Source organism: Spinacia oleracea, chromosome 4, assembly GCF_020520425.1.
Source record: "Spinacia oleracea cultivar Varoflay chromosome 4, BTI_SOV_V1, whole genome shotgun sequence".
NCBI classification, from domain to species: Eukaryota; Viridiplantae; Streptophyta; class Magnoliopsida; order Caryophyllales; family Amaranthaceae; genus Spinacia; species Spinacia oleracea.
In genome coordinates, this window is record NC_079490.1 from 121,493,009 (window position 1) to 121,505,301 (window position 12,293).

General features: G+C 35.6%; 3 protein-coding genes across 3 annotated transcripts; all 3 read right to left on the bottom strand.

Annotated features, from left to right (window-relative positions):
• Positions 1-4,155: 4,155 nt before the first annotated feature.
• On the bottom strand, positions 4,156-5,250 carry LOC130459906 (uncharacterized). Its single transcript, XM_056827527.1, has 5 exons — positions 5,091-5,250; positions 4,895-5,002; positions 4,722-4,803; positions 4,535-4,636; positions 4,156-4,403 (listed from the first exon to the last, which is right to left on the bottom strand). The coding sequence occupies exons 1-5, from the start codon at positions 5,225-5,227 to the stop codon at positions 4,302-4,304; spliced, it is 531 nt and encodes a 176-aa protein (XP_056683505.1). The 5' UTR covers positions 5,228-5,250; the 3' UTR covers positions 4,156-4,301.
• A 3,462-nt stretch (positions 5,251-8,712) lies between these two features.
• LOC110783863 (uncharacterized) lies at positions 8,713-9,314 on the bottom strand. The gene is made up of 2 exons (XM_056842161.1): positions 8,953-9,314; positions 8,713-8,865 (listed from the first exon to the last, which is right to left on the bottom strand). Exons 1-2 carry the CDS (start codon positions 9,298-9,300, stop codon positions 8,713-8,715), a joined length of 501 nt encoding a protein of 166 aa, XP_056698139.1. The 5' UTR covers positions 9,301-9,314.
• A 1-nt stretch (position 9,315) lies between these two features.
• Positions 9,316-10,917, bottom strand: LOC130471835 (uncharacterized). Its single transcript, XM_056842162.1, has 4 exons — positions 10,615-10,917; positions 10,286-10,516; positions 9,864-10,160; positions 9,316-9,786 (listed from the first exon to the last, which is right to left on the bottom strand). Exons 1-4 carry the CDS (start codon positions 10,915-10,917, stop codon positions 9,316-9,318), a joined length of 1,302 nt encoding a protein of 433 aa, XP_056698140.1.
• Positions 10,918-12,293: the final 1,376 nt, after the last annotated feature.

Consider the following 12,293-nt stretch of genomic DNA (forward strand, 5'->3'; position numbering starts at 1 on the left):
TTTCATAATTTTAGGGCGAAAAATCGAAAATTTATTAATCAATTAATTTCCGATTATCATGGATTCAAATCTAGGTCATAAAAATTTAAAATTTATCATAAATTAACAATTTTTATGGTGGTTTTTAATCATGGATACCTAATTAAATCGTCAATTAATTATGAAAATCAAATCAATTCTAAATTATTCAAATTTCAACAAATTAATCACAATTATCAATTAGTTTTGTATAATTAACAAGCTTAGGCATTCAAATTTGTTAAACATATATAGTAGGTCAATCAAAAATTCAAGATTTAACAACAAGAATCGCAAATATTTAATTTAACATCTTAAAATTAGAAACTTTTGCGTTCGAAAAACAAAAACCTCCAAAATTCATAGTTAGGCTTCAAAATTTTAGAATACCTTTTACATGCGGAATTGACACAAAAATCACTCGATTTCGTTGAGTAACGAAGAAACTGCCGAAAAACTGTGTACATATAATTAAATAAACGCAATTTGCAATTAATTAACAATTACGAAAATTAATTACCCCTTTTAATTCTTTGCAAATTTGTAAAATTTAACCATGTTAAGCAATTATTATGGAATTATTTAGAGGCTATGATACCACTGTTAGGTTATGATACATATAAACGAATATAAATCATGCGGAAAAACCATAAATGCCAGGATTCCAAATTAATTGCCACATAACAATTAGCATAATTAGGATGCATACTCTCTGTAGCGTGCCCTCCCTTGCTGCGCCCGAACCGAACAAGAACAAGTCTTTAAGACTCCAAGTGTCGTCCCTCCGTAGAAAGTCCACAGCACGTCCGGATCCGCCTTAAGATTGACCAACTAGAATCGCCAAGGTACTAATTTATTCGGCTATTATGGGCAAGTGTATGATTGAATTTGTGCTCAAATTCTTAGCTTTGAATACTTCAAACACGTTATAAATTATGAGCTTTGATCTCATATTTATAGGGCATGGAATAAGCAATCGAATCCTACTAGGATACGAATTAATTAAATTAGAATCCTAGTAGAACCCTTATTTAATTAATTTATCTTTTAGGATTAGGAATTTAATCATCAAACGAATCTTATTCGCTTTAGGTTTCGTATGTGAACACAAACACACACGCACGCACAGCAGCCCACGTGGGGCGCCATGCGCACGCGCGCGCAGAGCCCGAGCAGCGACGCAGCCCACTCGGCCACGAAGCCCACGAGGCTGCCTGCCCCTTTGGCGCGCGCTGGGCCTGCCTTGCGGTGGGCCTGGAAGCAGCCTTGGGCTGGGCATGTGTGGCGCGCTATTGCCTTGCTGGACGCGGGCCTGGCTTCGTGCTGGGCCTTCGTCTAGCAAGCTCGTCCGATGCTAATTCGTACGACGCGCTTCCGATTAATTTCCCGATTCCGGAATTCATTACCGATACGAACAATATTTAACATTTCCGATTCCAGAATTAATTTCCGTATCGAACAAATATTTAATATTTCCATTTACGGAATTATTTTCCGATTCCGATATTATTTCCGATTCTGACAATATTTCCGTTTCCGGCAATATTTCCGATTCTGGCAATATTTCCATTTCCGATAATATTTTCCGATACGTACCATCCGTTTCCGGCAACATCTACGACTTGGATAATATTTATATTTCCGATACGATCCATATTTCCGTTTCCGGCAATATCATCGTTTTCGGAGTATTCATTTATTTGCCTTTGACGATCTCAGCTCCCACTGAAACTAAGATCCGTCGATTCCGAATATCCATTAGATAGAGTATTTAATGCCATTAAATACTTGATCCGTTTACGTACTATTTGTGTGACCCTACGGGTTCAGTCAAGAGTAAGCTGTGGATTAATATCATTAATCCACTTGAACTGAAGCGGCCTCTAGCTAGGCATACATATCCCTTGATCTCACTGAATTATTAACTTGTATAATTAATACTGAACCGCATTTATTAGACTTACCATTAAATGCATTATTGCACCAAGGGAATTATTTTCTTCAATATGTTGTAGCTATAAAACCTGTACCTACACCAAATAACCTCATTCAACCACAACGTATATACTATACACCAATAAACATGCCCTTAGCTCATCCATACACCATTCAATAACACACGTGTAAAAAAAATCAAAACAACTATCAAACAACGGGTTAAAACATGTTGTACCTAAACTTATTAATGGAAAAGGTAGTGTTAGATTCATTATAAAGCTAAAAACGCGAACAACAAAAGACATTCATTAGTAATAAATCGTGCCAACTTGTCTCGAACACATTTTATTTCATCATTCATGAAGGAACACTCCCTTAGTTTGTTCATAAATACCTATAATCAAATCCAACACAAAAACACATAATAATGTAGTTAGAGACGTGAATATTGTAAAATATAATATAAACGTTATTTTAAAACAATAATTGAGTTATATCAACAATTTTGAGTTAAATGGCCGTTTTCGGTTCCAAATCTTAACTAATGAACCTAAATAAGCATTCCAAACCCTTTACACGTTTAATATAATTAATATTAGGATGATAAGATTCATTCTCATCTACTTTGGGCAACTAATGCTCATTTAAGGCTCGTTTGAACGTTATAGGACATATTTTTACTATAATTGTTGTTTTCACTCCCAACTCTCAACTAATCAACCTAAATACGTATTCTAAACCCTTTACATATTAAATATACTTAATATTAGGATGATAAGACTAATTCTCATCTACTTTGGTCAAGTTATGCAATTTAAGACTCGTTTGATCGTTATATGTCATATTTTGACTATAATTCTTGTTTTCGCTACCAACTCTCAACTAATGAACCTAAATACGTATTCTAATCCCTTTACATGTTAAATGTACTTAATATTAGGATGCTAAGACTCATTCTCATCTATTTTGGTCAAGTTATGCAATTTAAGGCTCGTTTGATCGTTATATGTCATATTTTGACAATAATTGTTGTTTTTGCTCCCAACTCTCAACTAATGAAGCTAAATAGGTATTCTAAGACCTTTTAAATGTTTAATATACTTAATATTAGGATGATAAGACTCATTCTCAGCTACTTTTGTCAAGTTATCACATTTAAGGCTCGTTTGATCATTATATGTAATATTTTGACTAAAATGGTCGTTTTCGGTTCCAACTCTTAACTAATGAACCTAAATAAGTATTCTAAACCCTTTACACGTTTAATATACTTAGTATTAGGTTACGAAGACTCAATATCATCTACTTTGCTCAACTTATGCAGATTTAAGGCTCGTTTGAACGTTATAGGACATATTTTGACTATAATGGTTGTTTTCATTCCCAACTCTCAACTAATGAAGCTAACTAGTTATTATAAACTCTTTAAATGTGTAATATACTTAATATTTGGATGATAAGAATCATCTTAACCACTTTGGTCAAGTTCTGCAATTTAAGGCTTGTTTGATCGTTATATGGCATATTTTGAGTATAATGATCGCTTTCACTCCCAACTCTTAACTAATGAACCTAAAGAAGTATTTTAAACCCTTTACCCATTTAATATACATATATTAGGTTGCGTAGACTCATTCTCATCTACTTTGGTGAAGTAATGCACATTTAAGGCTCGTTTGATCGTTATACACTAGTAGAAAAAACCCTTATTGCAGCGGGCTTTTAGACCCCTGTTGCAGCGTACATCGTATGCTGCAACTGGGGGGCCTGCAACAAGTCTGAACTTGTTGCAGCGTACATGTTCGCTGCAAAAAGTGATTTGTTGCAGCGGGCTTTTAGATGTACGCTGCAACAAGTGCCAAAAAATTGGCAAAATTTTGGACTTGTTGCAGCGTACATATAAAAGCCCGCTGCAACAGACCCAACTTTTTGCAGCGTACATTTATTTGTACGCTGCAACAAGTCTGAATTACTCAATTTTTTGCAGCGTACATTTATTTGTACGCTGCAACAAGTCTGAATTTTTGCGAAATTTTTTTCCCTTGTTGCAGCGTACAACATATATGTACGCTGCAAAAAAGCACTTTTGGCGGGAAAATTCTAATTTTGTTTAGGGATACCTAGAGTGCCTTGCACCAAATATAGAAACCTGTCAAAACAATAATAGAATAACGCAACCTGTATAACAAATATAAAAACAACAACTGGAGTTTTGTATATATCCCAAAACCAAAAGTGCACATACCGATACATTTAAATACATTTACGTTCCAATTTCAACGTACGCATACATTTTAACATAAAAGATTGTTCTATAACATCTAAACCAACACGATCAAGCGCCATCAGGTCAATAATAAATACTTGGTGGTAAAAAACTTCGCCCATTGCTCACGAACCACATCAATTTCCTCACTAGCATAAGGCGCAGTCCTCGGAGTATAGACCTTACAAAAACAAAAAATTGATGGAGCATTAGATCGATTAAATGCAAATGAAATGTCACATTTTAACATTCAAGCAACTAATGACAATGTATTAATAGTCTAGAATACGAATCAATTAGTTACTTAATTACCTCATCTAGCCGGCCTTCATAGTCATGTTGTAACGTGACTATCTCTAACATGAACTTCATAACGTAATAGCCACACTCAGTTCCGCCGATTTGTTGAGCACACTGATTAAGAAACATAATACTTTATCTTGCAAGGCCAATAATTAATAAAAACAAAGCAAAAAGCTAATTAAGAAACATGTTATACCTCTATATGAATGGGTTTACACGACTTAAAACTCGTTTTATTCGGACAATGCCCACCATTGCACTTGTACACTTGGTATGCCCTAGAAAATTAACGAAACATGGGTACTCATGAATATGATTTTGGCTTAGGTTTCTTAAAGACTAATGTAATTTGTAAGCAAAAGAACTTACAAACTCAAGATTCCCCATGCATAATCTGTTCGACGTGGATCTCTAGCAGAATCGAAAATATATACATAACCTCTACGTAGGTCCATCACGTATAAATTCCAATGATTTCTGTATAATTTATAAATGATATATTAAATATTTAATAACAATAATAATTAATATTTTATATGAAACTTATATAATATAACACACTTACTCTTGATTATATGGGATTAAAAACCAATTAGTTAGGTTAGGATTACCCATCTTCTCCTTTTCAATTTCAGCTTGGAAAATGTTTTTCAAATACATTGTTGGCGCTCCAGGGTCGGCCTTGATTCTAGTGCTTGACATAATCTCGGGACAAATGAACGAAATCCGAGACATTTCAAATGATTTGGCATGATCGTACAATAAACACCTACAAAATAAACAAGATTACACTATTAAGATCGATAAAGAGAAAAAACTTCAAAGAAATAATAGTTTTATTAACAACAATAAAACATTTAATTACAATATGTAGACTTGGATCGCTGAAATGTTTAAGCACGCCCCGCGAAGGAACTCTCCTATATCAGACGCAGTTATGTATGTTTCTTAATCAAAATCCGAGTGCCAAACTGAGGCCGCCAATGGGATGGTAGTATTATCATATATATCATCAGGCGCCGAAGTCATGATAAACTGCAAGTATTTGCATGACGGGCCAAGACCTTGAATTGCATCGTGTACAAGTCCCGCTTTCTTGCTTTTGGTGGTTGATTCTTGTGTTTTACGATCACAACTACCCACGACCTCTAAGTTGGACTTAGGCTTAGAATTCGACTTCTTTGGATGCGAAAATTCCTATAACAATAGTCAATTAACATTAGTCATATAATAAGAATCAAATGAGTCCTTAGGTTCTTTAGTTCAAATTTGGGAGCGAAAATGTCATTTCAGCTCAATATATGACCTATAACGACCCAACGAGCCTTAAATGTGCATAAATAGGTTCGAATGAGTTTTAGAAACTTAAAACTATGCATATTAGTCGTGTAATAAGAATCAAATGAGTCCTTAGGTTCTTTAGTTCAAAGTTGGGAGCGAAAATGTCATTTTAGGTCTATATATGACCTATAACGACCCAACGAGCCTTAAATGTGCATAATTAGGTTCGAATGAGTTTTAGAAACTTAAAACTATGCATATTAGTCATGTAATAGGATTAAAATGAGTGTTTAGGTTCTTTAGTTCAAAGTTGGGAGCGGAAATGTCATTTTAGCTCTATATATGACATATAACGACCCAACGAGCCATAAATGTGCATGAATAGGTTCGAATGAGTTTTAGAAACTTAAAACTATGCATATTAATCATGTAATAAGAATAAAATGAGTAATTAGGTTCTTTAGTTCAAATTTGGGAGCGAAAATGTCATTTTAGCTCAATATATGACCTATAACGACCCAACGAGCCTTAAATGTGCATAAATAGGTTCGAATGAGTTTTAGAAACTTAAAACTATGCATATTAGTCATGTAATAAGAATCAAATGAGTCCTTAGGTTCTTTAGTTCAAAGTTGGGAGCGAAAATGTCATTTTAGGTTAATATATGACCTATAACGACCCAACGAGCCTTAAATGTGCATAATTAGGTTCGAATGAGTTTTAGAAACTTAAAACTATGCATATTAGTCGTGTAATAAGAATCAAATGAGTCCTTAGGTTCTTTAGTTCAAAGTTGGGAGCGAAAATGTCATTTTAGGTTAATATATGACCTATAACGACCCAACGAGCCTTAAATGTGCATAATTAGGTTCGAATGAGTTTTAGAAACTTAAAACTATGCATATTAGTCGTGTAATAAGAATCAAATGAGTCCTTAGGTTCTTTAGTTCAAAGTTGGGAGCGAAAATGTCATTTTAGCTCTATATATGACATATAACGACCCAACGAGCCTTAAATGTGCATGAATAGGTTCGAATGAGTTTTAGAAACTTAAAACTATGCATATTAGTCATGTAATAAGAATAAAATGAGTCATTAGGTTCTTTAGTTCAAAGTTGGGAGCGAAAATGTCATTTTAGCTCTATATATGACCTATAACGACCCAACGAGCCATAAATGTGCATAAATAGGTTGGAATGAGTTTTAGAAACTTAAAACTATGCATATTAGTCATGTAATAGGATTAAAATGAGTGTTTAGGTTCTTTAGTTCAAAGTTGGGAGCGAAAATGTCATTTTAGCTCTATATATGACCTTTAACGACCCAACGAGCCTTAAATGTGCATAAATAGGTTGGAATGAGTTTTAGAAACTTAAAACTATGCATATTAGTCATGTAATAGGATTAAAATGAGTGTTTAGGTTCTTTAGTTCAAAGTTGGGAGCGGAAATGTCATTTTAGCTCTATATATGACCTTTAACGACCCAACGAGCCTTAAATGTGCATAAATAGGTTCGAATGAGTTTTAGAAACTTAAAACTATGCATATTAGTCATGTAATAAGAATCAAATGAGTCCTTAGGTTCTTTAGTTCAAATTTGGGAGCGAAAATGTCATTTTAGCTCAATATATGACCTATAACGACCCAACGAGCCTTAAATGTGCATAAATAGGTTCGAATGAGTTTTAGAAACTTAAAACTATGCATATTAGTCGTGTAATAAGAATCAAATGAGTCCTTAGGTTCTTTAGTTCAAAGTTGGGAGCGAAAATGTCATTTTAGGTTAATATATGACCTATAACGACCCAACGAGCCTTAAATGTGCATAATTAGGTTCGAATGAGTTTTAGAAACTTAAAACTATGCATATTAGTCGTGTAATAAGAATCAAATGAGTCCTTAGGTTCTTTAGTTCAAAGTTGGGAGCGAAAATGTCATTTTAGCTCTATATATGACATATAACGACCCAACGAGCCTTAAATGTGCATGAATAGGTTCGAATGAGTTTTAGAAACTTAAAACTATGCATATTAGTCATGTAATAAGAATAAAATGAGTCATTAGGTTCTTTAGTTCAAAGTTGGGAGCGAAAATGTCATTTTAGCTCTATATATGACCTATAACGACCCAACGAGCCATAAATGTGCATAAATAGGTTGGAATGAGTTTTAGAAACTTAAAACTATGCATATTAGTCATGTAATAGGATTAAAATGAGTGTTTAGGTTCTTTAGTTCAAAGTTGGGAGCGAAAATGTCATTTTAGCTCTATATATGACCTTTAACGACCCAACGAGCCTTAAATGTGCATAAATAGGTTGGAATGAGTTTTAGAAACTTAAAACTATGCATATTAGTCATGTAATAGGATTAAAATGAGTGTTTAGGTTCTTTAGTTCAAAGTTGGGAGCGGAAATGTCATTTTAGCTCTATATATGACCTTTAACGACCCAACGAGCCTTAAATGTGCATAAATAGGTTCGAATGAGTTTTAGAAACTTAAAACTATGCATATTAGTCATGTAATAAGAATCAAATGAGTCCTTAGGTTCTTTAGTTCAACTTTGGGAGCGAAAATGTCATTTTAGCTCAATATATGACCTATAACGACCCAACGAGCCTTAAATGTGCATAAATAGGTTCGAATGAGTTTTAGAAACTTAAAACTATGCATATTAGTCGTGTAATAAGAATCAAATGAGTCCTTAGGTTCTTTAGTTCAAAGTTGGGAGCGAAAATGTCATTTTAGGTTAATATATGACCTATAACGACCCAACGAGCCTTAAATGTGCATAATTAGGTTCGAATGAGTTTTAGAAACTTAAAACTATGCATATTAGTCGTGTAATAAGAATCAAATGAGTCCTTAGGTTCTTTAGTTCAAAGTTGGGAGCGAAAATGTCATTTTAGGTTCGAATGAGTTTTAGAGGGTTTACCTTGGATGGTAAGTCAGTTGTCTTCTTTTGGGCCGCTAACACCGTTGTCTTTTTCTTGGAGCTACCATCCCTCTCTTTAGAAACATTAGACTTGGACTTCTTTTTAGGAGGTGAAATACAATCCTTTAAAATTCAACAAAAACAAGAGTAGGTAAGATGTCGAATGTGCTTGCGTGAACATATACATTCTAAACAATAAAACATATATACCTCGCCGTCTTCGAAAATCACTAAGTGTATGGGCCATTGCACAAAACTACCCAGAGCACCGCCTAAGTTAGTGAAACCATCTCCCGTAGGTACCGGAAGAATATCATCAACATGTCCGTCGTAAACAAAATCAACTTGGACTTTATAGTGACCAGGCTTCATCGATGTAAAATGTTGGGGCAATGCACCATCTGAGGGTTGTACCATACCATCCGCCACGACAATGTTGTTGCCTGAAACTTTCTCCTCAAGGGCAAGACGACATGGAGTCCTTTCCTTCATAAACAAAGGTTTCAATGCAACTTTGTAAGTGATACAGATTATTAAGTAAATGTCAACTAAAAACATAAAAGGATCAAGCAACTATGTTAAAAAAGAGTGACTACGTCGTACCTTTAGCTCGTGTGGTTGCGGCACTAAGATGTGACGAGTGGTTCTTGTAGCACTAACATCAAGGTCAACTCTGGCAGAATCATTTAAGTGGAGGTCATCAGGTATCGGGGTAGAAATGGAGTTTAGTTGTCCTGTTTTTAACAAGGTGCTTAGTTGCTTTTGGAGGGCCTCTGCCACCCTCTTCTCTACCCTTTTCTCTAATTCACCTTCAAACTCCTTTTTCACAGAAGCTCTGATTGATTCGTAATTTTCTGATGAAGCTTCACCATGGTCACTTCTACTATGTCGAATACACGGACCGAAAGCCTTTTTGATACCAACCATGCCACCTGTTCCCTTGACACGCCCACGATGATCTTTTTTCCCTATAGCTTTAGTGAGGGCATCCTCACCCTGTTCGAAAGAAAGATTTCCTTTTTCCTCTTCTGCGATGTACTCTAACTGCCAATTAGGAAAGTAATATTACTTTATATTCTCTAATCAAAGCAAGTAAATATTAATTAATTATCGCTACTTACAGCTTTTGTTGCGATTTCAACAACTTCTGTATCGTTCGGGTCAATTTCCCACTTTCCCTCTTTATTTTGTACTTGATGGGCCAAAATCCACTCCTTTGATCTGTATTTTCTAACTCTATTAACATTTGAGGTCACTGATGAGTTCACCGAGGAGCTACTCGAGATAGGTAAAGCTGCATCTGGTGGAAGTCGTCCATCCTTTATCCAATCTAGTCGCTTTCTATTATAACCCTTTTGGCCGGTGCGATGTGGGTTCTTGTTGCATGATGCACTTTTCCTCGCCTTTTCACTACGAAGCTGTCAAAGACAACATAAAAAGATGGAAATAAATGTTTTTTCTGATAACTTTTTGTCCTAGAACCAATGTCAGTTTGCTACATGAAAAACTCTTTAAGGACAAGTTAAAGAAATATTATCATTACCAATGACTCTGGCAGGAAATAATGTTTAACAAAAGTCTTCCAATCATCCTCTGTGATATGGTTGTAGACATCCCAAGGCATCTTGTTTGTTTGATTTTTTAGCTTCTTTTCCTTCATAGTTATCCATCGGCGCACCAACTTGCTCTTGAAACAACTAAATCGTTTCGCCACACAAGAATGAAAATATTTCTCCCTCGAATGATTAGAATCATCAGTAATGTGGAACATAAGCTGTTAATAATTAAAAAAAGTTAGATTATAAAAATAGTATTTAAATCAAATTAAATAATCCCTAAAATATACAAATCAAGTTAATATCCAATGCTTACCTTAGTCTCCTCCCAAAACCCCTTCTTGATTTGCTCATCTACCTTTGGATATAATGGGACGTTAATATTAATTCTAGTAGCACAACTCCCAACTTGCTTCCCGTATTCATGAGACCATTGTCCATCGGGGACATTATATACATTATACTCAAGGAACATAGGCTTAGTGACTTTAACACCTTTTGACGGACCACGGCCTTTAATGGTCTTTGTAATCGTACTAACATCTTGTGATTCGTCACGCGTTGTGGGAGTCTTGCCACCTTCTGATTCATGCCTAACAACAATTTGGTTTTCATTCATCGTACCTATGTTGTTCATGCATCAAGTAAAACATACAGAAGAGTGGTTACAAAATGTGCGCGCAGCAGCAAATCAGTGCTCTAGCATACAGAAGGATATCAGATCAGTGCAGATATCACAGATCAGATCAGCACTGATCAGTGCAGATCAGATCAGCACTGATCTGCACTGATCAGATCAGCACAGATCAGTGCTGATCAGATCTGCACTGATCAGTGCTGATCTGATCTGTGATATCTGCACTGATCTGTTCTGCACTGATCTGATCAGCACTGATCTGTGCTGATCTGATCTGCACTGATCAGTGCAGATCAGATCAGCACAGATCTGTGCTGATCAGATCAGCACTGATCAGTGCAGAACAGATCAGCACAGATCAGTGCAGAACAGATCAGCACAGATCAGTGCTGATCTGATCTGCACAGATCAGTGCAGAACAGATCAGCACAGATCAGTGCAGAACAGGTCAGCACAGATCAGTGCTGATCTGATCTGCACTGATCTGTGCTGACCTGATCTGCAATGTTCCCCCCTTGTTGATTTTGTTCGAATTATAACAATATGACTGTTGCATCTGCAGCTTGAGACAGGTAGTCAGGTAAGTCCATTTTTTTAAAGTGAAACCATAGAGGAACAATTGACACTATTTTAACCAAATATTTGGTTAATAAAATTTCATCAAGGATTTGCAGATGCTAGTTTTATGGCAGTCATAAGAGATAAATCAAGGTCAATTTTGAAACAACAGCAACTAACAGTACCACTCCCCACCAATTTTAAGTTTCTAGTTTGTGCAAAGGGGATCATGCAAAAGAGATGGCACTAATTGAAGAATGAACGAGAAATTTAAGTGTAAATATGTCAAAGCTCAACATAATGGAAAATCAATAAGAACAGCATAGAGAGAAAGAAATTTAGGGGCTGTTTGGTTCCCCAGACTTCCCCCTGGACTTGGATTCCCCCAAATTTCTATCAGTCTCTCATTGGTCAATGACTCAATGGTCACCACCATCATCCCAAATCAATCCACCCCACCCCACCATCACCTCACCACCACTATCACCGTCACCTCACTAGTCACCACTAAAGCAACTCTCACTTCCACCCACCATGGATACATCACCAGAAAAACCAACCTTCACATCCCTTCCTTGATCCATTTCACCCCTTTTCCCTCTTTTTATTCCTCTCCGCTTTTTGTTAGGGACCAAAACATCGCTTTACAATGTAATTGAACAATTGATAGAATACTAAGTTGACACATGCTCCGGCCTTCAAAGAATCAAATCATATCAAAGAATTTGAACTCTATAGCAGTAACAAGCCAACAAGCATGAAAAATTATATATGTGGAATGCACTGATCTGTGCAGATCT

What these genes read in the sequence shown, in the direction of transcription:
- LOC130459906 (XM_056827527.1), bottom strand. Translation starts at nt 5,227, where the DNA reads ATGTCAAGCACTAGAATCAAGGCCGACCCTGGAGCGCCAACAATGTAT. An exon ending in TTAATCCCATATAATCAAGA is followed by an intron (nt 5,003 to 5,090) that starts GTAAGTGTGTTA and finishes TAAATTATACAG; the next exon opens with AAATCATTGGAATTTATACG. An exon ending in GCATGGGGAATCTTGAGTTT is followed by an intron (nt 4,804 to 4,894) that starts GTAAGTTCTTTT and finishes TTAATTTTCTAG; the next exon opens with GGCATACCAAGTGTACAAGT.
- LOC110783863 (XM_056842161.1), bottom strand. Translation starts at nt 9,300, where the DNA reads ATGTTTTTAGTTGACATTTACTTAATAATCTGTATCACTTACAAAGTT. An exon ending in TGATTTTCGAAGACGGCGAG is followed by an intron (nt 8,866 to 8,952) that starts GTATATATGTTT and finishes TGAATTTTAAAG; the next exon opens with GATTGTATTTCACCTCCTAA.
- LOC130471835 (XM_056842162.1), bottom strand. Translation starts at nt 10,917, where the DNA reads ATGAATGAAAACCAAATTGTTGTTAGGCATGAATCAGAAGGTGGCAAG. An exon ending in GGTTTTGGGAGGAGACTAAG is followed by an intron (nt 10,517 to 10,614) that starts GTAAGCATTGGA and finishes AATTATTAACAG; the next exon opens with CTTATGTTCCACATTACTGA. An exon ending in ATTTCCTGCCAGAGTCATTG is followed by an intron (nt 10,161 to 10,285) that starts GTAATGATAATA and finishes TGTCTTTGACAG; the next exon opens with CTTCGTAGTGAAAAGGCGAG.